Below are 26,662 nucleotides of genomic sequence, written 5' to 3' on the forward strand. Positions count from 1 at the left end.
GAGCAGCTTGTTTGATCCTGGCACTGGAGTTTCAGGCAGCCGGGTGAAATCCAAGTTGTTAATTGAGTGACCCAGTGATGTAACTCCTCTTTGGTGTATACTTTGCTGTAAGCTCAGTAGTTTTTGGTGGTAAAGGTGAAGTCTCCAGCCATCCCTCCTGGGTAAACAGAGCTGCTTGCTTCATTCTCTGCCTATTGCTTATGGGGTTTTGTTTGTTTAAGAAGATGCTTAAAACAGTGACTGCGAGGTGGGAGTGAATTTGTGCAGGTAGTTCTGGGGCAGGGGGGTTTTTTGTTGTTTTTCTGAAGTCTTTTTGGCCTTGCACAGCTGGAGGCCATGTGAGAGTCTGGAAGAACAGAAGGGTTAGGATGTGCAGTTCTTTGTCCGGGCTGGCATGGCCATCCTGGGAAAACATGGCAGGTCGAGTTACTGGCCAAGGGCTCTCCTGGGGATCCATAAACTCTATTTCTGTTTATGTAATGAAATCAGGGAGCAGGGGTCTGCTGCAGCACTCTGCTGAGAGGATTCCAGGGGGTTGTCTTTCAGGGGAAAGGCTGAATTCAATAAAGCCGAGGTTGGCTGCACGGGCAGCGCTGCCCAGCTCTAATGGGTCCCTGTTGGCAATTTGGGGTGGCTTTGTTTGTGTAGCCAGAGCACTTCTTTTTGAGCAGCTGGCTGGAAATGGAGATGAAGGCAGTCTTAATTCACTTTTAATAAAAGATCAATGGTTTTATTTTGAAAAAATAGAATACAGATGTAAACTGTACCTGATAAAAGAATTAAATGTGAGTTTAACCTTCCTATTTTGTTTTTTCAGTGCTACTGGTGCTCGACCTTCATTTTTGAGACTATTGTTTTTCTTGGTAGTTTTACATTTTAAGATTTACTTAGACTACAAAAACAAACTCTGCTGGTGTTTTTCATCTCAAGTGCTTACCAAATCCCTCAGATTTTGCAAAATATTTAAAAAGTAATCTCCAGACTAAAGTCTCATTAAAACCTGTGCCCTTCCTGTGGAACAAAAGTTCAGAGAAGTTCTGGCTGATTGTAATTCGAAAACTGTAAAATAAAAACCATCATGGTGTGAAGTATTAATTTAGGCTCGGCAGTCTCTCTGTAAAATTTATTTCCAGAAGCTTCCAATTAAAATACAGCATGTCTAATTGTATAAGGGAAAGCACCTTGAAGGCTCTCTCTTTTATATGATATAGGAGGAAAAATGGCCCAACCATTAGTGACAATAAAACATCTTGCAGTAAAAACATCATTTTTTATTAAAAAACAGTCACATTTATGTTGCAATGAGTTGACTTGGTAGAAAGAACCATGTGCTCAGGAATTTCTTAGCCGTACTAATTTTCAGTATTGTTTTTTAGTCAAGCCATTCGATAGATTAGTCAGATATTTATCTTTTTTGTATGTTTATCTAATCTTTTTGTATCTTTAATCTAATTTGTATCTTTAATCTAATTTGTACCTTTATTATGCATTGGGCTGTTACACTCCTTGCTCCATGCAATTTAAATGGTTTCCCCGCCGTGGCTCTTTCCCCTCTTTCAAAGAAGAAATAGCAAAATTGGAAAAAGGATGGGTTGACTGGGGTGGTTAAAGGTATGGAATACCTTACCTCATGGTGCTGTAAAAAATTTAATTCCCTTCAGTCTGATGGAGGAATCACAGAATGGTTTGGGCTGGAGAGGACCTTAGAGATCACCCAGTCCCACCCCCTGCCATGGGCAAGGACACCTTCCACTAGACCATTTTTTTCCTAATTCCCAAAAACATTTCCAAAAACCCACATTTTATGTCTCAGATATTTCTTGGCAAAATGTAGATGCAGAGAGAGAAATATGTGCAGTTGTTTGATATTGACAGAATTCATTTCATCAGCAGGTGGTATTGGGTTTGAGAAGCTGAAACCTGAGACAGTGCTTAGGGATGGTCTGTAAGATGATACTTTTTGTTGAAAATCTTGTAGTTGAATATTCCCAAGATGGTCTGGACAACTTAAACAGTTCTACTGTGCAAGAGCTTGTGTATAATGAGATAAGAGAAAGCAAAATATTTTCAGTTGTGAACTCTTACCGTAGACAGAATCACTTCTGAAATGAATACTGATTTAATCGGAAGCCAAAGAGAAATGATTTTCAAAATCAGTTTTGCAAATCTGATTAAGTTCTACTGTTATAAATCCCTCTGCAGCACTTCCCTTTAGGAGATCCCCTTTCTATTTTGGATTTATGTTGGGTGTATACTGTAAATCAGTATTAAGAATAAGGAGGAATATAAATAGTATGCTCAGAGGCAATTTATTTAGATGATGTAATCATTTCAGAATGAGTAATGAAATTTGAACATTTTTCTTGAAGTACAGATGCTCGTGTACATGAGGCATAGTCTGTGTGGGTTCTCAGGTTTAGATGTTTTTGCAGTCCAGGAATAAAGGGAGAGTGGAAAAAGGTAGGAAGTGGATTCATAGTGGTTTATTTTCATATTGAGGTTTTAAATATTCTGAAGAAAGTAAGTAAATTGAGAGTGTGTGCTTATGGAAAGGGTGGGGGGAGGCAAAAGCCCTTAGAAATCATTTAATTTGATTTAATAAAGTCCTGTGGGTTCCCTTTTTAATTCTGTCAATATAGACATAGTGCAAATGCTGTTCATTGGGAAGCTCACCTGGGTACGTCCTGTGTTCCCCCTTCCTCTGTGGAGTGAGTCATGGGATGTGGGTTTGACCAGCAGTGTAAATAAAACACCTTTACAGGAGAACTATCTTACTTCTGGGGTGTTTGGAAACACTTCTGGGAAGGGAGGATATCAAAGAGAATCAAGGGCTTCTTTCGTTTTTGCCTCTAATCCCACTGAGTGTCCTGGGTCAGTGATGTGTCATCCCCGCAGCCTCCTGTGCCTTCAGGGAAGTTTATGAACAAGTTCCTAAATTGGGGGGTAAGAAAACATCTAAAGGAAGTCAGAACTATTTTTTCCCTTTCCTCTCCAAATTATGATATTTTGATGCCCAAAATAAATATTGAATCTACAGTGATGGGTTGGATAATCAATTTTTCCCTTTGCTGTGCTGCTCAGTGCTAAAGAAGGGTTCTTCTAATTATAACCAAACCAGTAATGCTGCAATGCAGTTAATTTTATACATCCCATTTTATGACAGACTGTAATGTTACAGAAGTAAGTGGGAAATGTAGGAATAGGGCTGCATAGTGATTTTCATGTGTGGGATTCACAAATGTGATAAATTTCAAGATGTGGGAGCAGGGTCTTCTAGGGAAACTGAGTGTCAGGGCTGTCTTTTCTTACAACCATGAGTTAAGCTCATGCTACTAGGAAAGATTAATTTGCCACTTGTATTTTCTGTGCTTAAGCAACAGCTCTGAAAGACAGTTCCTTGGCTATTTCTGCCTTCTTGGCCAGTTGAGAAAATGTCTTTAAATCAACAAGTAATTATGTTCTAATTTTTTTAAAATATGACTGAAAAGGCATATTTTTTCCCCAAGTCCTTAAACTGTTTCATCTGAGTAATGATGATTAAAAGTGTTCTCTAAACACTACCTTCACACAGCTTTCAACTATTTCTGTTTAGCGAGCATAACATTTCAAAGTGGTTTATTTAAAAATGTCACTTCCATCCTCTGGCTTTAGAGGGTTTTCTGGGGTCTTGAGGTTTAAGTTTCTAAATGGAATTGGAGGAATATTGTTTTAATTTAATACAAAAATTTGCCTTTAATTAAAAAAAAAGCCAACAAAACCAAAAGTGGTAGTTCCAAGTCAATCCCAATTGTTTTTCAAATGAGAAAATAAATCATACAGACCTTTTCAGAAAAGTACCTCAGGTGTTTGACAAGGTTCAACATGAAACTTGGTTATTTTTATCTCTTTTACATGGACAGTGATGACTTTTTATCAGAGATAATTCTTGTATTTCCTTCTCAACAATTTACTGTTGCTGGGAAATATATTTTAAAAAGTTAATTTTTCCATAAATATGAAGAGTTGAACAGTAAGAGTATAAAAAGAATTGGGAATTCCTGGTGGTTCTGATTCTCCAAAACTGGGTGTTACTGCATAAGGGTGTCCCTAAAGGAATGTCTTCATCTCTAGGCTGCAGTCACAGGAATTTTGTATTGTCCCTTCCCAAACAGTTGCTCAACCTCATGTTAGGCTTCTTTGCCTTTTATCAGAGCAGATACTGGGCAGTAAATCAGCTTCATCTCAAGATGATAATCTTAATTATCCATTTAATGTAATTGATGTGAAGGACTCTTAATGGCACCAACTGCAGTGTGACTTCTGATAATGCCCAGTCTTTTAATTTTTAATTTGTATCCTGAAATTTTTTCATTCTCTTTACTGTATGGCTGTTTTTCAAGCTGAGATGTGTAATGAATTTGCAAGTTAAAAATTAATTTGCTGTTGCCACCATATGGCTCTGAACATTGAGAGTGTATGGGTTGCATGAGTAATGGCTCAAAGATAAAATTTTGACTTAAGTTATAGGCCGCTGAATAATCTTATTTTAAATCAAATGAGCATCTGATTAGGGGAGGTTATTATTGCTGAGGTGACGACTTTCTGTGTAGCTGGAGGGAAAATAATTAAGGCTGTTTAGTTTCTGGGAATGTCTGCAAAGAATATCTTCTTAATAAATCAGCAAAAAAAATTGGTAGAATTTTACCAATCATTACCTGTAAGCTAATCCAGGAAAAGCTCCATGAATTAAAGTGTTACTATTTAAGCAGCAATGAACGAAATGCTCCATCACTAATGTAATAAAAATAGCCTCCTGCTTACTGTTCAGTGGGGTTTTTATTAGATTTTTTTTTTTTTTTTTGGTCTCCTTTATTTGCTAGAATTACCAACACTTGAGATGAGCTGCTTTTGGAGGTGCTGAGTTTTTTAGTGTTGGCCCCAACCCAGCAGAACTCCAGAGGATAACTTAAATACAGAGCTCCAGTGAGCAAAGCCAAAACTTTCCTAGTTCATCTTGGATATCGTGGAAGTGTGTTATGTTAATTTTACATTTTCATCACGTGCCAAGGTTGAGTTTGTGCTCCTGAGATGGTGCTGAAATGACTAAAGCCTGTGATTTCACTGAACACTCATTTGGTGTAGATTAGATTAAAAACTATTCCTTGCTCTTTGGAAAATCAAATTGTAGCCAGAGTGTTCTTGTGCAACTGATATGACTGCTCTCTTTTTGGGTTTTTTTTCCATCTTTTCCCCTTCCCAGGGTCAGTACAGGCCCTCTGACCTGCTGTGTCCAGAGACCTACGTGTGGACACCCATTGAGCAATGCCTGCCCTTGCTCGAGCACTCCAAATACTCCCGCTTCAACCAGGATGGAAAAGCAGGTAAGGTTACAAGGAACGATGTGTCTGTAATTTGTCTGTCTTTTTATAACTGCTGCTTTTATATCTGCTGCTGACAACCAGGATGGAAAAGCAGTAAGGTTACAAGGAACGATGTGTCTGTAATTTGTCTGTCTTTTTATAACTGCTGCTTTTATATCTGCTGCTGAAGCAGTATGGAAATCTTGCCTGTAAAGGATGAAAAGGGTACAATCCACAACTCCTGCAGCAAACACTAGTAAAAGAGAATTTTATCTTTTAAGCAATGCACATTTTAAGTACATTCTGTCCTGTAGACTATAAGTAGTTCAAAATTAACACATATTGCTGCCTTTCAGATTATTTTCAAATTATATTTGCTATTCTGGGCATGAACAAAACCAGTCAAATAATTGTTCCTCACTTACATTTCAGTTGGGTGAATGCATAAAGGAATTAAGTTGGAATCAATACAGGAAAGTGGAAGAACTGGAGAAGCTTAAAGGCGTCAGGTGCTTTTGTTAAGAAACAAAGTGTCAGATTTAGTTTAACAATCAGTTAAACATTCAGTTTAACAGTCAGTGGATGTGAAGAACACAATAAACAGCAGAAGCACCTTAAACATCTTGACATAGTTTTACACATTGTGTAAAATAGGTACTTAGTGATTTACCAGGATTGACTGGTTGAAAATATTACTGACCAGAACACAATACAGTGATGCTAATGTAAAACAAGGCAATCAAATGGAAAAAAAAAAAAAACATGTATTTGCTTTAGTTACTGACTCTCTGGGAGCTGTGTTAGAGGATGCTTGGTGTTGTGCTTGGGGGGAAAGGGAATAACTTTTGTTATTAATTACGACTTGTTGAATATCCTCTTCTTGAAGTTTTCTTTCTCCTGTGAGTAACAAATGAGTGTGGCTGTGATACTATTTAGAGATGTGTGGTATTATTCAGCTCAAGAGCATGTAACACTGTGGTCTGTTTCTAGACACCAAAGCACAGATTTACCTGAGTCTCAGTAGTCTTCAGCAGCTACTTCTTTCTTTTTACTCTTTTTACTTTTTGCTTTATTTTTCCTTTTTGATCCTTTTACTTTTTACTGTAGTTTAGTAGGACTCCCTAGGCAGTTAACTGTTTGAAGGGCAGGATGTAGGTAAATTAAAGGAATTTGAAAAGACTGCTTAAGCAGGACTGTGGAGTTCTGGAAATGCTGTTGAGTTCCTTGCTTTTCCTCACCTTGTGGCTGTTACTTGGTTGCTCAACAGGAACACTACTACTACTACTACTACTACTACTACTACTAATAATAATAATTATAAGAACTACAAAGCAAGGTTCAAGTAAATACATCGTTCTTAGATTGATGAGGGGAAATTGGAAAAAAATTACAAAAGTAGAAGGAAGAAGGGAATGGTTTTGGAGGCCAGTGGTATTTGGGATACTCTTGGTATTCAGAAAGGAGAGTGCTAAACTGGTGCCTGTGAAGGTGTTAACCCCGTGCAAGCAGAGGGGCAGCATCTTCTGGATGGTGTGAAATCCCTGTGGCATAGCAGGCATTTGGAAACCACAGGAAACAAAGCTTTGAGTCGTTATCAGCACAGAATATCTCGCTCCAGACGCTGCTGGAACTGTGACTTGTGTCCTGTGGTTTAAGGAAATTAAAACATAGCTGCACGTTGAGATGCTCTGGGCCTGCTGGGAGCTCGTCGACATCGGGGGTTTGAGTTGCTGCTCAAAGGAAGCCATTTCTCACCAGTGAAATCAGTTCCCTTCCTCATTCTTTATGTTCTCCAACAGTCACTAATACGAGTTTGATGACGTTACAGTGAATTTTAAAAAGCAATACAAATGATGGTGTGCTTTATTCCTCTTGAATCAGCTTTCTGTAGCACTGTCCATAATTATGTTGGTTAAGTAGGGCATGATTTATCGGGAGTGGGACTTCCAACGTTGAAACCAAGAGCAATAACCAGATCCAATAAACAATTGGGAGAAATGATGTGACTTTCATTGCTGCCTGGGGCAATGAAGCAGTCACTGGCAATGGTCATCTTCTAATACTGTGTGTAATGTCAGAAAATTTCAGAAATATCATTTCATACTAACTTTTTCATAATTAGTATGAGACATAACTCATGGGTGCATAATTTTCCTGAGTTTTTGAACGTGTTTTCCCTCCTTTAGAAAAAAAAAAAAATCTAAAAATTTATTAGGTAAATTTACCCATTTCCAGTTCAGGAGAGTGTGTTATGTGCTTTGACCTTTCAAACCTCTGTAATATGGAAAGGATTTTTGAGTATTCATACACATTACATTGCAGAGCTCCTTCCTAATTAAGATTTATTTTTACTTTTCTGGAATAAAAATAAAAAGATGCTCATAAAAAGTGGGTTGTTTTTTTCTTAAGTGTAAGAAATATTTATTTATATAGCTCATGTCTTGAAACAGATCCTTCATTTTGTTGTCTGTTCACTTTGAAAAAATGTAGACGACCTGGCATCATCTTATAAATGAGAGAGATTTATGAAGATTCTGATATTACTAACCAGTGGCCAGGCATTTATTCAGAACTAGTAAGTAGTTAGTGAGGTGGTGCACTAACAGAGGGTTTGAATACTGATGCAATCTGGAAATGGAGATAGTGCTAAACTTCATTTCATGGCCATTAGCTGTAAGTACAGATGGAGATATGCTAAAGAAAAGACAAAGTTAGATTAAAAGGGTTGCTCTGCATTCAGTGACTTTGATAACACATCAAGCTGATGAGCAGAAGTCAGTCACATGATAGCATTTTGCTGAAATTATTCCTGGGCACTCATTAGCTTCCTCCTCCCAAACTGCTCCTCAGGGTTTTACTCCATTGGTAACTTCACTAGCAGCCTTACCCATGAAACAAGAGCAGTATGGAAAGAATTATAAATAATTTACTGATATCCTGGCAATATTCTTATCCTTCCAGTTTCTATTTTCTAGACTAACTCAGTGGCATGTCTTCTCTCTTTCTAACATCTCTTGAGGTTTTTGGTTTGTTGCTTCTGGGAGAAGTCTGTGAAAAAATGTCTTCATGAAGCAAAATTTTATGAAAATCTACTTTTGGGATGGTAATTAAGTTAGTGAGAAACTTCAAATCTTTCTATCAGTGGTGGACTGCCAAGACCTTTAAAAAGAAACTTCAGACGAGGACAGATAAAATCCCAGTCTAAGAGTGGTGGCTTCAAAACCTTCATAGTTACATGACTGTGTCACATAATTCGGGGTGTACATGGTGTCAGCCAGGGCGAACATGGGGCTGTTACCCAAGTGAAAAAAGCTTTATCCAACTTTTAGGCATGGCCCACAGCAATCCCAGTGGTGGAAGCTGCTTCCCACCTTCCTGTGTCTGCAGAAGCTGTGTGAGCAGAGCTTTAGAGCTGCACTTCAAAAGGACTTCAGTGCTTTTTCTGTCTTAACCATTTCATTTGCTGAAGTTGATAAATTGGCTAAGCTAATACACATCTGTTCAACTTCCTGCAGATCTAATAATTAGAGTGAAATCAAAATGGCATCGAATGGAATACATTAATTAAAATGAAAGTATTTTCTTCAGTGTTGAAAAATTGCACATAACAAAGGCATAACAGAGGCTCCTCTGCCTTTGCTTTGTGTGTTCTTGGAGACAAGACACTCTTTGCTCCAGAGGGTATGGTTAACAAAAACCATGATGGATGCAAAAGGGTGGGATAAAGAGAGAGAGAGGCACTTCTGGGTTTCCTGGTCAATTATAGTAGTAGACTAAATTATAGTCTATTAATAGACTAAATAGTATTAGACTAAACTGACCCTTTTGTAAACATCACTGTGAAGGAGAGTTTCAAAGAGAGGGATCTAAGGAAGTATCTTAGGTGTCTTTCAGAGTTTTTGGAGAAATCTTTTGCCGTATGAGAGTTGTAGGAGAAATTAAGAATATGGAGACACAAAGCAGTTTCCTTCAAAAGAAATAAATTTGTCTGGGATAAGATCCTGTAGTCAGAGGTAGAACTTCACTGCCTGCAGGTGCTAGGAATGAAGATGGAGTGAAGCAGTGTGTGGGAAGCTTTAGAAGTGGGGATCTCTGATGTGATCAGGGTTTGGGCAGCTGGCAGAGATGTGGATGGAAGACAGGGAAAGAATTTTCCAGTAGTTCATGGAGGTAGAACAAGGAGAAGGAAGACTTGACAAGAGCAAGCTGTAGAAATAAGTGGTGGTAGGATTCAAACTTGAGCATCTTGGTAGATATTTGTAGCGGTGAATAAGAGGCTGTTATTTGGATACACCATCTAAAGAGATTACAAAGCCAAATGATTCAGCAACCACCTTCCACTCTTTGTTCTTGCTGCAGAGCAGACTTTGCATCTGCCACCTCTGCACAGCAGAAAAGGCCTTTCTTCTTCCAGCAGAGTGGAAGTCCTTAGAATAACTCAGGCTTCAGACTGTTTCCAGCTGATGTGAGCCTAAGTGATGATAGGCAATGGAATCCAGAGGAGATGGTTTGTCTGTTCTGGGCTTTCCAGTGATCAGGCGGTGGCTGCCCAGGAGCTGGGCAAGGCTGTGCTTGCACAAAGGACAGATGTAGAAATCCAAAAAGCCTTTAAAATTGCCTCGTGCTCACATGTAAGCCTTAACCATCAGAATAAAGCAAAACATAGACCCAAAACAACACTAAAATCAGTGCCTGAGCTTCCCTTCTCGGGAGAAAGTCCTGGGACACTACACAAAGCTACGGAGAGGTCAGAAAACTCTCCCTTCACACTCACAAGAATCACACTAAAAAACCCAGTCCATGTAACACCTCATAGCAGATCACTAGTTTTTGACTTACTGAACTAAAGAAAATTACTTCAGATTTCCAGTCTTTCTCTGTGGTAATCCTATAACTTTTTATTACAAGCTTTTACCAGATTTTTTTAAACTTATAGGAATATAAGCTGAAAAAACTGTTTCTTTAGAAATACATCTTTCTATGTATTTTTTATCTATGCTGCTGCTCATAGTAAGCTAGAGTAGTAAAATGCAAACAACACTCCCAGTATTTAACAACTTCTGAATCCTCTTAGTAGTGATTGCATTATGTATCTTAATGCTTCTTGCAAGAAACTGAGTGTTACTAGTTCTAGTAAATAAAACTTAAATAAAACCAGAAATCTACAGGCATGTGCAGTTATACAAAACTCTGTTTATTTTAAATATGTTTTTGTGCGTAATGCTTCCACTAGAAAAATAATTTGTCACAATTATTTCAATAACTATCATTTCTAATGTTGTGTTTTTAAAACATTTTATTTTATGTACAATTTAGTGCACTTTGTTGTTAAAGAGTAATTCAAACGTTTTATATTTATTGTGTTTGTGAACACAAGTATTTTGTTGACTTTTTTTTCCCCATCCAGTACAGAGAGTGTTTAATTTTACAGTATATTTTAAAAAATTAGTAAATTAGTGTGATACTGCTCTTGATCCTCCTCCTGTTTTGAACACAAAAGCCACGATCACATATTTATGTCCTGAAAGTGAACTGTGGTTGCCATTTGGTCCCGTCTCAGAGTTCACATCCCTGGCAAAGGGCTGTATCCGTGTAGGATGGATGTAGGCAGAGGGATTTGGATGTGGGCAGAGGGATTAATGCAAAGGCCAGGATATGTTAATGTTTGTAAGGGTGGTGTGATGCAGATTAATGTTTACAAGGATAAATGCACTAAACTTCTTGAGACGATGAAAATGTGGTCGCAGAACTATCACAGATGGAAAACATTAAACCAATTGTTTAGAACTGTGCAATCATCTGATTTGGGAGAAATTGCTGCTTTGTTTTAAAACAACTGCTGCTTATAGGTTTATTTTTTAAGGTAGTGTTGTGTCCTTCAGAGAGTTCAGAAACAGTTTAAATAAACTGAGAGATCATGAACTAAAGTCTTCTAAAGAGGTAACTTTCCACTATTATCAGAGCCATAGGTAATAAATTTGAGTTCTGTAACCAAGAAAAAGACAGATATACCACTTCTTTCTAGCAGCTCCTCTAGAGGAGACATCTTGCAAGTTTCTTTCTGTTTCTCATTAAGTTATTGAAGACTTAGAGCCATCAGAATGCGTATTTCTAAATCCAGTGTGATCCTTGACTGTACAAGATGTTTAAACAATGAAGATAATGCCAATAAGGTGTAGCCAGGCACATTTTCCCCTCACTTTTTAGTATGTTTGGATTAAATTGAAATGACTGGGGGCGTGGGGTTTTTAGCCTCATATGCAGTGCTTCTGTAATAAAAAGGAAATGTTATTCTCTTAATTTGTGGGTTCTAAGCAACAGCCATGGAATAAATTGGTGTGTGGGTTAGTAAAAGCAAACTTTAATAAATATTTGTGATTTAAAAGTTTGTATTTACTGATATTCCAAAAATATCTGCTTATAACATACATGTAGCAGACTAAACCAGTGCCCCTCAACTGACCCAGTGTCTGACATCTGGTGTGGTTCATGAAACCTGTGGCTTGGACTGGAAAATTCACAAAAATATGTGTTAATCCAAGATGACCATCATAGAGATTGTGAAAAAAATGGATGTGTTTTGAAATTACTTTTTTTTTTTTTTTGAGGACTTTGCTTGAAAAATGAAGATATCTTGGCATACTTCACTTCTCTTTGCATTGAAGAGATGACTCTTAGATGGGTTTATGCTCAAGATACTCTTTCACCTTTTGAATGTTGTGATATTTGAATATTTGATTTTCTAGCAGAATAATTCTGCTTTTTTTTTTTTTTTTTCCTTTTTGGTGAAGATTGGGGAATGTGGGGAAGGGCAAGGATTGCCAAGTCTTGTAGGAATCATTTTCCATGCTCAGAAGGTGTTAAGAGCACAAGAGCAGGAATTAAAAGTTCAGTAATGTGGGACAAGTAGAGCGATCATGCAGATTTTATTTCATGCTGAGGACAATGAGCATGTGGGACTGGTTTCCAAATGTGATAAAAGTTAACAGCTGTAATTAGGCACAGGCACAGAGCAGCCATGGAAGGGACACCACAGGCATGTGCTGAGCCACACTCCAACATCCACCAGGGAAACCTGTGCCAGGGTCAGACCTTCTGGAATGATCCTCGTTCACTCCCTGCTCTGCTGACATCATCTCAGCTCCTCACGTAGAACGTAATTGATTCCATGTTTTAATTACTTTAGCCAGCAAATTGATTGCTGTAATCTGATTTATTTAGCTGATAAGCTACTGCCAATTGCTTCAATTTTTCCTATTCTGTGGAAATGTTTGCATATGTAATTCTCAGCTTGACTCTCGTCTCTGGTTCTTTTCCTCCTCACATATCAGTCTTAATGAGGACTTTGCCCTTCTTTCTGGAAGATCCTCTTGGTACTTTCTGCCACGTTCACTTCTATGCAGTTCAAATATTTTAATAAATAGTATTTCACTCTTTTGCTGCTTCAGATTTTTTTTCCTGTTTTCTTCCCATTGTTTTGGAGCTGTAACTCCTTAAAGCATAACCTCTGACTTTTGTCTTTTGTACTGGCATTTCATGGAAGAATGGTATCATGGAATGGTTTGGGTTGGAACAGATCTGAAAGCCCATCCAGTGCCACCCCCTGCCATGGGCAGGGACACCTTCCACTGTCCCAGATTCTTCCAAGCCCTGTCCAACCTGGCCTTGGACACTTCCAGGGATCCAGGGGCAGCCACAGCTTCTCTGGGCACCCTGTACCAGGGCCTCCCCACCCTCCCAGGGAACAATTTCTTCCCAAAATCCCATCTACATCCAACCATCCTGCAGCTTTAAGCCATTCCCCCTTGTCCTGTCATCTCCACCACTGTCACCATCCCTGATCTTTCCCATGTAAGGTGCATTACTATTTTCAACCATTAATTCACTGATTTAATAATGTGTTTGATGTTTCTGTCCCACCAGTAGCAGAGTCACTTCTGATTATGTTCTTGGGATGACAGGTCCCTTGCTAAAGGCTCTTCAAAGATATCTGTGCAGTTTTTGTTCCCTGTTAGCCAGCAACTTAGAGTTGCTTTCATGTGCTGTTTCCAAGTGCTTGTTGGATTTTAACCATGATTTCCCCTTCTGTCTCTGAAGAGAAATGAATAACTCAAAATGCAGAACATTCCTGTATTGTTCTAAATAACTGGGATACTTCAAGGAACAGGAAAGCTCAGCTAACAAAGGTTCTGAGAAATGTGGAGGACACACACTGATGAAGCAGAAAGCTTGGTCAGGCTCCCCAGTGCTGACTCTGAGCAAATAAAACTCCCCAGAACCAGAGCTGGGTGTTAGAAATGCCTGTGGGGTCCACCAGAAATGAGTCAGGTCATGAATGAGCCTGTAAAGCTTTGACTCTGCCAGTTCTGATCTGCAAATCTGCCTTGTGCAGACTGCTGAGGGCCTGGAGGCTGCAGTCAGGGAACCTGGGGTAGGGAGAGCGTGCACAGGAATGAGAGAGAATCACAGAACATCTCACAGGGCCCCTTCCTTCAAAACAGAGCTGTACCTGCTGTGGTTCTGCTTCTGGCCCTTGTCTGCACAGTGTACTTAAGCTGAAGGCTGCAAGTTGATTAGATAAGCAAAAAGTGTAGTTAAAACAGGAAAAAACCAAGAAAAAGAAGCCCCAAAGTGCCCTGGGTGTGCAGTTAATATTCTTCATTGGCAGTTCACATTCTCATTTCTTGTATCTGAAGTCATCAAGAATAGTGTTAGAGATTCAACTTCTTTTGAAGTGACAACTTCCTTTTGTCCTCTGGAAGAACATCTAAAAGTAAAAAAGTTATCTTTGTCACCTTGCCATCAACTAGATTTTTTTTTTTTTTTTTTTTTTTTTTTTTTTTTTTTTTTTGTCATAGTATTTTGACTTTGGAGGCACTGGATACTGTTTTCACATGGGAGGTGTTCAGTCTCATTTAACTAACATTTTCCCCGGTATGAATAGGATTTCTTGCACTGCATTCCTAAAAAGCAAGTACTTGGAGGAACATCATTATCACTCCTTGATAGGACAAGAGGAAACGGCCCCAAGATGAGCCAAGGGAAGTTCAGGTTGGATATTAGGAGAAGTTTCTTCATGGAAAGGGTTGTCCAGCACTGAAACAGCTGCCCAGGGCAGTGCTGGAGTCACAATCCCTGGAGGGATTTAAAAGCTGTGTGGATGTGGCATTTGGGAACATGGATTAGTGGTGGGATTGGCAGTGCTGGGGGAATGGATGGACTTGATGGTCTTAGAGTGCTTTTCCAGTTTGAATGATTCTGTCATTCTATGATTTAAATCTTGCCCTTCAGTAGCCATTTCCCAGTCACCTTTTTTCAGGATAATATATTGAGGTAGGCTACAATAATTGCATTCTATGAGAGCTCCTCAAATAAACTGGGAATTTTATAGATACTGTTTTATGTGCATCTCTTCCAAACGTGTCCAGTTGGATTTTAGTGCTGGGCAGCACAGTCAGGGATTGTTTCCAGGTAAGGCAGAAGCCGTGAATTGCAGCTGAGCCCCCCGAGCTGCTGTGAGTTGCTGCATTGACAGGAAATGTTTTCCACTGGCCCCTGCTGATGTTTACTCCAGGAATAACGGGAGTCCCAGCACAATGAGTTATTGTTTCCGCGGCGCAGCGGGGCGAGCGCGTTCCGCCGCGCGATCCGGCTGCTGCTCCTCGGCCTGGAGCTGCACATCACAAACCAGTTGTAGGAGTCCAGGCACAAAGCCCAAAGCTTTGGGTTGGAAGATGCCTTCAGGATTTCCCCTCATTGCCACTTCCTGTCTTTGCCCGTTTTAAGGATCCCCATACCTGTAAAACTGCAATTCTTCTGTTTTAAGGGTCATCGGTAAAGTTTTGATCAAGGTGCCTTTTTCCACTTACAAACATGTTCTTTTTGAACAGTGGTTTCAAAAGTTCCCTTTTTTTGTTAGAGTAACTGCAAAGATTTGGCTGATTGAGAATATCCTGAGCATTTTACTGTACTTCCTTTGTGACTTGTGCTTTCTGGTTTTAATTAAGAATTCTTTTCGTTGAATTTTTGTGTGTTGTTGTTTATGCTTCATTTTAACTGTACTCTTATTTTGGTTTGAGTTAGTATTTTTGTACCCCAAGGCATAGGGGTCTTTAATATTCCTTAATGTATGAGTCTAGTTTGAAAGAAGCAATATGAGAAAAAGCATATTTCAGCTCACTGTTTTATATAAATATGACTATTCATGGGTATTGCTGATTGTCCCTTTTGTTTTTGAGGATGACATCCTATACTTTGCTGGTGAACAAAAGAAATTAAGCTTTAAATTGAGTAAGAAATGAGCTTAAATTCAAAGGTCAGAAAGATCTGGCTTCTGACTGCAGTGGAATAATTTTCGATTTCCAGTAATTAGTATCTCCTATGTTTCAGTCATAAAATTTGAAAAGTTAATGTGTTTCTTCCTTTTGCAGTTTCTTTGTTTTAAAATCATTGATCATTAACTGTGACAAGGTCATGTAAACCAGATGTAGCTTTTCTTTAAAAAAATTCGACAAGGCTGTAGTGTTTCTCAGATAAATTAACTTCACCATAGTGCAACCAGCAAGGGATGGTGCTTCTTTTCATCATTTTTACACCTCAGTTTGAAGGCTTGAGTATCATGAAACTTTTAATCTCCCTGTAAATTGAATTTTTATTTTTTTTTCTTTGATTATAAAAATGGTAACATTCTGTTCATCTTTAAAAACTGTGCAAATCCTAACTGCTTCGAAATTGAAAATTAAAAGCCACAAGCAACATGAAACAAAATCAAAACTCCAGCACATCCATGGGCTGGAAATGCAGCAGTTGTCAAGTGTTTATCTTCATACTTCTTGTTCTGTGGATTTAATGCTTAGAGGTAAAAATAATTCTTTTGAGAATCCATTTTTAAGCAAAATGAAAACTTAATTTATAATGTGAGTTTCCTTCAGTGTCTGCTTTCAAAGTGAATCACAGGTTTCAGTTAATGGCACAGGTTTAAACATTTTAATTTTTGAATTAGGGTTGGTCCTTTGCCTTTCTTTTCTTTTCTTTCACTGTTTTATCCTTCTATAGTAGGGGAAAAAAATCCAGGTTCTCTATGTAGTATGGATGCAGAATTACAAAGTGAAGAGGGCCAAATGCTTTCATTATTCCAGGGAGTTGAAGGAGCAAATAAAGAAACTGAAACTTATGATCAAAACCAGCAACATTTCAGAGTTTAGCAGGAGTTCCACATTTCTTTCTGTGAGTTAGAAATGCCAGTCCTCAGTAAGGCTTCTTACTAATTCTGAGTCCATTCTGAGTACAGAAAATGTAAGAAATATTTTCCTGTGACTAATGTGGGTTGTTTTGGAAATTGGCAGTTGTCCTTTCTCCTATTTAGAAAATAGGAAAGTCAATAAATTTGTCACTTTGTTTTTAATTATTTCTTCACTTGTTTTCCTGTAAATGGAAAAAAGCACTTTAAAAAAAAAAGTTAGATTGCTTCCTTCTCTAGATTATACCCCTGAAAAACTTAAAATGTCATTTTTGTGAGGAGTCTCTCCAAGGGGAGGAGGGAAGAGGTACCATGGCTCTGAAGAGGAGCAGTACAGGATGCTGCAGCTCAGGCTGCCCTTCCTCATTACTGTTGATCAAAACCAGCTTGGCCCAACAGCCACCACCAAAAAAGCTGATTTAGTATAATTTGCTACAGAAACCTTTGAGCCATCACCCTTTTTTCAGCATGGTGTTGGCTCCCAGGCTCTTGCAGAGCTCACTCTCCACTCTCCAAGGCTCCCTTGTCCAGCTTTGCATGTGCTTACCCAGCTTTCTGACCAGATGGAGCTGGTTTTCACTTCAGATTATATTAGGTAGTAATAATAAAGGTTAATGCACTTGAAGAATAAAAATATTTGGATGTGGGCTTCCCAAAATAATGTTAGAAAAATGCTAATCCACCCCTGAGCTGTAAGAAAAAAATCCAGACCATGAAATTCTGGATTTCTCTGAAAAAGCACACTGCTGTCCACCTTGCTGTTGCTGTGAATAAAAAAGGTGAAATCACTCCTCCTTGTTTCGTGCTGGCATTTCAGCAGGAATGCATATCAGCATTTGAAAATGATGTTTTGGTTTCAGGAGGGAGCTTGTAGTTTTAGGGGGAAGTTGATTTGGGTTGTGCAAAGAAATAAGGACTGGATTGTACAGGAGGTTGTCAGGCTTCCTGCTCCTCATGTTCCTCCTCATCCCTGGAGTGTAAAAGCCTTTTTTGGGGTGAGTGCAGGCTGAGGCTGCCTTTGAGCACTTTTGGTGAAGGTGGATGTGTGAGCTGGGTCAGGAACCCAGACCAGTGCCTGCCAAGCCACGCCATTGCATGGAGAGGCTTTGGATCACTCCTACTCCTTGCTTTGTTTCCTGCTGGTACTTAGCAACATACCTGATATGCTTTGTGTTTTCAGAAAGGAAATCCTCCATGTGTGAATTCCATTTAACAGTGGTATGGGGCTGGGAACAGAACATTTTAACACCTCTGTGCAGTCTTTATGGGATCAAGGTGGCAAGGTTGAATTATGAGTGAAATCTCTCCTATATTCAAATTTCAATAGACAACTGCAGCATAAATAATTCGCTGCTTTAGGAGTATAGAGGAGAAAAGAAAGAAGTGACAGGTAATTTATTCAACAAGAATTCACCTGTATTTTTAGCTCTGAGACTTACAGGATAATATTTCTGTTTTCAGTTGGCAGCTGCAGTTGCCCAGTTTCCTAAGATTACAGGAACTTCCAATCTATATAATTGATTGCTCTGTATTTCGTGTATCTAACATCCAGACTATATTGATAGATGTAACTGAATTAAGGGATGAAACCTTGTATGTTTTTTATGTCAAATGACAGTGTCTCTTCTGTAGACTACAATAAATCAACAGCTCAGGAGGTGAAAAATGAGAAAATGTGAGGAGGAAAAAATAAGTCCTTTTAAAAAACTTTTTAGTGGTAAAAGTACTGCATTCAGTAATTACAGTAATGACTAAAATTGCCCTAACACACTGTTCCACTATCGGATCAGTCAGGGTCTTTCCAGAAATGGAAGTCACTAAATAAAATTTCTTTACTAAAGCTTGGAAATATAGGATGGTTTTTTCTTATTTGCAGCAAGGAACTTTATTTAATAAAGCATTTGGTCTCATTTTGGACTGTGATTGCTGCTGTATCCCGGCATCAGCCACATGGGGAAGGCCTGTTAGAATTCAACTGGCATCATCTTGAATAGAAAGCAAATTTTACCACGTGCCACTCAACAGGAGCAGATACTTAATTTTTCTTACTGGGAGAGTAATTTCTTTGTTAAAGTTTTCCAGAGCCCAATCTGCTTTTATTTTCCATCAAATTATCTTAAATTTATTCTGTTTATGTTTAAATTGTGTTTAAAGGGAATAGTTTCCTGAATTACTATGGTGTTGCCTCCAGACCAGAAGCAACTGAAAGGTGGTTGAGTTTTGACTTTCAGATTTGTTGTGATGGTGACACAAGTTCCTATTTGCCTTGTCTAAAAGCTTAACTATGTACCTGAGATTATTTTACTTGCACTTAAGATCTCAGTAAAAGGTTTCTTTTTCAGATAGAGTTTAAATTACATACATTTAAGTACCTTTACAGAAGGTTATTTTTGCTATTAAAGCTTTTATTTTGAGGGGAGTCAGTGGAAGAACAGGTAATCATTGTAGAAATGTGGAATGTTATTTTTCATGGCAAGGAGGCAACGAGGAAAAGTGGAGTAAGGGCACAAATGCTGAGCAGCAAGAACAGCAAGAACTTCAGCTGAGCCAGGAACGCTGCAGTGAAACCAAAGGTACAGTAGCTTTAGTCACTCAAAGAAATCAAATCCGGGGCCAGCAGCACTGCAAGCCAGAGGATGAACTCACCCAGAGTATCAGGCTTTGGGAGTGTTTGAAATCAATGAGTATCAAACAGTGAGTAGGGAACAGCTCTAAAGTGCTTTTGGCACAGAGCTGTGAGGGCTCAGCTTGGCCTAAATCCCTCTCGGGGCACAGACTGAGAGTCAGCCTAGAGGTGCAGTAAATAGAAACTTTCCAATTTAAGAAGTTAAAATAACTTTACACTTGTGTCACCTCCAGAAGCTAAACTTGCAAATTTTTTCCTTGGTAAACTCTCAGGAAGGAGGAGGATGTAACAGAAGAGGCAGAAGGGCTGGTAGTAAAACCAGCCTATTGGGATATCAGGGAGGTGTTGGCCACACATCAAAACCCTGATGGATTTCAAAGAGGGAGAGAAAGCCATAAAGTATTTTTGACTTGGTGTTTATCTAAAGCAATTGCCAACCATAATTAGTGGAGAGCACAATCTTAGCAAGTACTACTCAGATTTTCTTCCTTCAGACCATGTTTTCCTGGTTAAGTCTTAAGAAACACATTGTGCTTTCATGTCAGGAACCAAAACACAGATAAAAGTAATGAAGTAATTCCAAACTTGGTAAAGCAGCCTTCATTAAGTTTCACATACTACATTCTTGCAATCAGCAGAAAAAAATTTATAGGCCATTTCTGGATGAACGGGGGCAGATTCTTCAGAATGTCTTGCACAGAAAAGCATTTCATGACCTCCTTTGTCTTAAAACATAAGGAAGCATTAATTAAAAGCAGAAAGAAGGTCCAAAAGTAAGTCTTTGCATAGTTTATGTCCCAAAATACTGGTGTTCCAGTAAGCATCTCTATTCTTACTGGAATTTATATGGTTCTATTCTCAATCTTATGTTTCAGATTCTGGGTTTACTCTTCTTGGTGACTTTTTGAACCTAAAGTTCAGAAAAGTCCAAGATTTCTTTTCCTACTGTTTTGTAATAATTTTATTAATTTATCCTGCAGTGGCCTCAGATGTGTGGCGCATTCCCTGAGTTTCTTTAAAGGGTTTTCTAGCACTGTAGAGCAAATTTTTCTGACACACAGCAGCTATATAACATTATTATTCAGCAGTAGGAACATCAATGGGATTCATAAAAATAAGGAAGTTTTAACTTGTTCAACAACACTCTTATGTATATGATTCTGGATAAATTAAGTCACAAGGTGTATGTGAAGGTAATAAGGTTTAACTGTGGTGTGTGTATCTTTGAAGAGGAATTGTGTTGTACCCACCCAGGGAGTGCTTACGCTGCTCACCCTGTTGATCTGCAGAGCTCAGGGATCAGACTTGAAGTAGGGACATGTAACTCCTAGAATGAAACTCAGAAACCACTATGAATGAGGGGAAAACAGATTGGGGCTGGAAGGCCAGGGAGTTTCACCTGGGAAGGTGGTTTATTGCCTGGTGCCTTAGCTAAGGAAACAGCCTGGAGGGTTCTTGCTGGTTTTAATACGTTTGTTCCAGTTGGTGCTGGTGGGTTTTGCAAGGGGTGCAGTATTGACAAGTCTCTCCTGGTCGGTTCTGTTTGAGTCTTTCCCAGATAGAGTTTGACTTCTGGCTCTAGGAGCATTAAATGAATGTGAATTTTTAAATACAGCTGTAGAGGTGTTTTTAGAAATGCCATCCATCACCATTAGAAATGTGTGATGCACAATTTACCTTTTCACTCATTGTGAACACAGTTCCTTTGCAGGCTGGGTTTTGTTTCCAGCCACGATTCAAGAACGCTCTGCAGCTCAGCTCTGCTTCCATCTGCAGATGACTTTCCTCACTTCATGTGGTTTTCATTATGCATACTGGAGTTAGTGGCATAAATTAAGGTGATGTGGACACTATAAATAACTGGGTTTTGTGTTCTCTGATTGCCTCTGCAGTCGATGAAGGTCGCCTGAAGGAGCTGGGCAGGGTGAGAGTGCTCCACAAGAGAACTGTGATGCCTTACAACGTGTACAAGAAGAGGAGGAAGGGGCCAAGTGACGAAGCCAGCGTTCAGCAATATGCAAGTCTGGTGGGACAGACGTGTTCAGAGAGAATGCTGTTGTTCAGGAGTTGAGAGCCCCTGAAATGGCATTTCAATGGCGCCACATTTCATTGCACTGCCACTGGATGATCTGTACCATAGTCGTGTGCTGGTGTGCCCACTCAGACAGGCTGAGGCACAGGTGTATAGCCAGGCTTATGTCAATACATGGTACTGTGTGTAAAGGCCAACTCCAGTAAATCTTACAGTACAGCAAGGCTTTAGCAATATAAGTTTAGCGAAACACGCTTGCAGTATATTTTAATTAAGTAGTTCTAGCCTTTCTATGCATTATGAATAATTCTAAGTATCTAAGCAAAATGAAAAACAGGTGTCTTTTTTTTTTTTTTTTTGCAGTAGAGACGAAGGTTGACTAAATCTAGATTAACAATCATTAAATTACAGATGTTTTCAAATAGCACCTTGGGTATCTGTCATTAAAAATTGCTGTAAAATTCATGCTCGCATTTGTACACTCCTAAAATCTTGCAAGAGAACTGAACCCTGCTCTTACTTTCTGGCATGATACAATTTTATTTCAGCAGTATGGTTAGAAAACAGGAAGAAATTATTTTCACTGCCCATTCTTCATTAGTTTAAAGCAGCAAGTCAGTGTCAGAGGTCCTAGTGAGTGTAGGAGTTCGTGGTAGGTTCTCAGTGGCAGGGGATGCAATGCTTTGGAAAACTTTCCCCTTCAGAGAAGAAGCAGAGCAGTTGCACTATAAATATACCAAAGATATGCAGCCAAGTGGCACAGTGGTTTTTGGTATAAGCCTTATCCTTTGTCTAACAAGAGTGGGTATTTCAATGCACATGGCTCATGTGAAATAGAACTCGGAAGGTTTATCCTGGAGCTCTCAGTGCACATTTCAGAACTATGCTAACAAAAAAAAGACATAAGGTACCACTGCTGGGTTTTGTTGAAGGTGCTTTTTTTCTGCAGAATTTTACAGGAAGACTTAAATATCATATTCCTGCTTTTTTACTGACTGTTTTGTTTCTGGTGCAGCAGCTCACGGGTTACCATCTTTAATAACATTTTAGTAAATACTTCTGTTGGAAACACAGGAAGTTGTGATCCTTTATGAAAGCACTTTATTATCTCTATCTATTATATGAACGTTGTCTGTGTCCCTATCAAGTCATACAAGTTGTAGGAATTTGGGGAAATAACACTGTTGTATAATTCAGTAATGTATTACAACATTGTAACATTACCAATGCATTTGTGTTTCTTATCTCCTTGGATAACAGGGGCTGGTATTTACCTTGAATCAACTTGGAGTTTCCTGTTAGCCTTTGAACAAAGATTCTCATTCAAGGATATATGGGTGGTTTTCCCCCAGAAAGGAAACAAATTCAGTTTTACCTTCTGAGGGTTACATCTCCTATCATTCATGGGTTCATTGATTTAATTTTAAACACTTGGCCAATATTATTAATCATTAATTTTAATGTGGAGCAGATGTAAGAACTTGGGGAATCAAGTGCAATGCAGATTTAACTTTGTTTTTTCATATCTGTTTGATATGAAATTACTGCAATATTGTACTATTATTGATAGAGAGCACAGCTTCAACAGCAACTTTAAAAAGTCATTTTATGTTTTACTAATTGGGCTGTATAGTATTGATCTACTCCCAGTCTGCAACAGAAGTGGTCATTCATGTCAGCATCATATCTGGTGTGTGTTTATCTGTTGCCTGGTACTGAGAAGTTTCTTTGCACTGTACCTTCTAGTTTGCCCATGCCTTACCTCAGCCTGCTGCCATGGGGAGAACCACTAAATAATCTTTGTGAAGATTATTATGAAGAGTTCCTTTTTGTGGAGAAAATGCTTGTACCCCTCTGTCCAACAGTGTAATGTTTTCTGCCCACACAACATGCTGAAAAGTGGTGATGCCCATATGGCTTGCAACCAAAATAAACGAGAAAAACTTTATGTGGTATAAAATCAGTTAAGAGGCACTGAGGAATTTCACTATGAATTGCAAAACCTTAAAGGTTATCAAAGCCATTTAAGGATGGCCTTGCTGAGCTCCTGGAGAAGTTAAAGTTTCTGTTAAATTTCAAGGGAGCAGACTTAATGTCCCCACTGAGAGTTCCTGGAGAGCTCCATCTCCTTGTGCCCGTATTTGTTACTGATATGCCTTGGATTAGACTTTTATCTGATGCTCTGTTTCTCTTGGGGAGCTGTTAAGGACTGCAGTTAAAGGAAAGTGAGAGAAGTATAAACCTGAAAACTGAGCACAGCTTGAAGTTGTCCTTAGTGTGAGCACTCGAGGTAAATGACCATTTCCTGTGAGGCTGAAATGGTGCTTTCACTTTCTGACCTCCACTGGGGCTGCAGCACCACGGCAGACTGGGCTCCTGGCTCTTACTCAACTCAAATATGGATTTATATTAAAATGCAAAACCAGGCAACACTGAGATTAACTCAAAGACTGAGTTCATCTGATGTGGTTTGCTGAGATCTGACTCACTTTAGTGTTATTTTTGAAGGAAACTGGTGCAGTATTTTTGTGGACTGATACCTCTATCCCTGTTTTTAGAAGGGGGACAGAGGCTGAGGATGAAGTTCTGTAAATTTTGCCTGTGACTTCAGTGGAGCTGAAAATTCACCACTATTACAGTTTTGTTTAATATATTGTCATTGACAATTACTGAATTTAGAGATATTTAACTTAGCACAAACTATTTTATAAGATTTTTTTTTAGTGTAGCTAGTTTGTGAGAGTCAATCCCCAATGTAAGGTTGCCTTGTTCTGTCATCTGTTGATAAATGAGCATAAGATGGTGGTAAGAGAATGCAGAGTTGTGACCAGTGCTAAAAAAATGCCATTTTTTTGTTTTAATTGGAAAGAAATGAGAAGCTTACACATTTCCAGCATCAATACATGTCAGTAAATGCAAAAGAACCCGCATGTTGAGTTTGTAATTGCTTTTTAGCAGGCCTGTTTGACTTGCAAGTGTAGAAAATAAAGTTATTTCCAGTCTCTGTGAATTATTATAAGAAATAATAGCTCTGAATGTGATTTCTGCCTTTGGCTGTAGGAATTTCATTATCCTGGAGATTGACCAAGTGTCCAGTGAACAGCAAAATCAAAGAATCCATCAAAAGGTAGCAGTGATTAGAAGGGGGACCTGCAAGTTTAAAATCATGTTCAACACACATGACCTGTTTTGGAACTAAGTTTTAGTTCCAGCCAGGTTAATGAAGAGATTGCATGAAATATAATTTATAATTAATTTCTGAGTAGAATAAAATAAAATAAAGAGACTTTTCACAAATGGAGACTAGACAGGAGTAGCTATTTATTTGAGTTCAGCTTGGTTGAACAAAAACCTGTCCTGAATTAGAGAGCCAAACCAGCAACACAGAAATTTGGATTGTATGCATAAAGATAACCAAACATTGCTTCATTTTCTGACTGAATGAGGCAGAATTCCAGCTAATTCTGGATTCCTGAACGAGACTTTTCTCACAGCCCAGCACCACCATGGCTTGAAATGTTGGTTGGACTTTCTCTGTTCCATTGCTCCTGTGGAGTCTACATCCATCAATCTTTTTGAAGTTCTGTGAATGTCTTTGCCAGGTGATCACTCTGAAGCTCCAGCCTGATCAGCCACATATTTCAGAATTCCTTCTCATCCTGGTTGTCCCAGATAATCCTCCAGACATGTATTAAGTGCTGTCCTGATCAGACTCTCCATCTCCACTCAAGCCTTAATGTCTCATCTTGCTCATTCTGTCCCAGCCCTGCTACAGGGACAGAAGAGTCTGCATTTGGAAGGGTGGAGGCAATTTTTAGGGCAGAAATCATCACTTTTCAGGGAATCATCAGCGTTTCCCAAAGCATTGTAGCCACATCTTGTACCCAATATATTTATAAAGCTGCACCTCCAGAGCCTCCTGTATGTAGTCCTAAAGACTGAGTGTAAAAAAGCTGGATTACTTTTCCACTTGCCACATGGTTTGGGTTTTTTAAGTCAGTTAAAGTGATGGATCATAGGAGCAGATGTACAATAGTAACTCATCCTCAGTGTAGCTAGTTGTGCTCAGTGGGTTTCTAAATGAAAGTGTTCTAGAAATTAATCTACTCTATGCATTTTATAGCACATTTAAAGCTCATCTCGTGAGAGCTTTGTTTTCTAACAGCATTAAAATAAGAATGGAAATGAAATTAATTAACATATCTACCGAAGTACAGCATATATGAATGCTGGCTATATTAATACAGAACAATCTTAACTCTGAAAATGGCCTTACTGCTCATCTCAGACAAGTAGCAGCTCAGAAGCTTTCTGGCTGTATTCTTTCTGGTTATGTTTTACTGTTTTGATGTTTATTCATTTCCTTATTATAACTATTCCCATCAGATTTTTGTGCTTCCCATCAGTTATTTCCACTTCAGTTTTTGACACATAATACATGTGTCTGCCAAAAGTCCTGCTGAGAGATTGCTATCAGGACAAAAGAAAGTGTTGGAAAGTCTGTTAAGTAGTGAGAAGAGAGCAGAGTCCACAGGGACACTCAGTCTGCAACCTTTGTGCTGCAGAAAAAGCAGGATTTATTTATAATTTAGTCTGCTGCAGGCTTAAATAAATGTGTCAGATTTCATTCATTTCCCTTTGTCTGTGACATCTGATTGTCATTGTGCAGGAAGAATCAATGGGGCATTGTGGAACAGAAAAATAAATTAAGGGCAGTGCACTGCATTTATGGCAGAAAGCTTGAGTTAAGAAATGAAATCACATCAATTTTGTTGGAATTCTCAGTCCATGTCTGCAAAGAAAAAAGTGGAGGCTGCATGGGACTTTCAGAGAGTGTTTGTTGCTTCTCGCCTGTCTCCTCCAGGAGCGGAGCAAGGACACATCCACCACCCCAAGAGGATCTCTCACTGTGTGCATTCATCTCTAACAAAGCTCCTTGGACTGATTCTGTGCAGCAAATACGTAAATACTGAAAGTTCTTAATACCCTCTATCTGATTTTCATCCTTGTGGTTGCAAGTGGCCCTGGTTTGATTGGTCCTGCCTGTGCAGGGCCATCGCTGAGGTTCCTCTTTGCAGCAGCCCCAGACCTTTTGGGGGACTGTTGCCAGCTCAATCTGCTGTTTTTTGTAAATTGATCCCAATTACCTTTCCAAAATTTGTGGTTTTAAGATGATTTATTGAGCTTTCTTAAGTATTGCCCCACTGATCCACTTTTTTAGGGCAGTGCCCTAGTGCCAGCTGCTCCAGTAATTGAAGCAGTAATTACTTCAGTGTTGCACATTGGCAAATAAATGTTATTGTTTCCAAATTACAGTCACTATCCTAACTGATTTTTCTGTTTAACACAGATCTCTATTTGCTGTGTATCTACCACACTTCAGTAAAATATGGTGGAGAACCAGCCCTTACTGTCTCAGCAAACAC

General features: G+C 38.9%; 1 protein-coding gene across 5 annotated transcripts in view; it reads left to right on the top strand.

The window, feature by feature from the left end:
* The window catches only part of ATE1 (arginyltransferase 1), a 70,515-nt gene extending 45,982 nt beyond the window's left edge, over positions 1-24,533 (top strand). For all 5 annotated transcript variants that reach the window (XM_032115839.1, XM_032115840.1, XM_032115838.1 and 2 more), the window contains exons 11-12: positions 5,240-5,360; positions 21,097-24,533. In XM_032115839.1, coding sequence (XP_031971730.1) covers positions 5,240-5,360; positions 21,097-21,275 — 300 coding nt within the window. In that variant the 3' untranslated portion in view covers positions 21,276-24,533. The remainder of the gene's footprint in view (positions 1-5,239; positions 5,361-21,096) is intronic.
* The last annotated feature ends 2,129 nt before the right edge of the window (positions 24,534-26,662 follow it).

The sequence above is a fragment of the Corvus moneduloides genome, chromosome 8 (assembly GCF_009650955.1).
Source record: "Corvus moneduloides isolate bCorMon1 chromosome 8, bCorMon1.pri, whole genome shotgun sequence".
Classification (NCBI taxonomy): domain Eukaryota; kingdom Metazoa; phylum Chordata; class Aves; order Passeriformes; family Corvidae; genus Corvus; species Corvus moneduloides.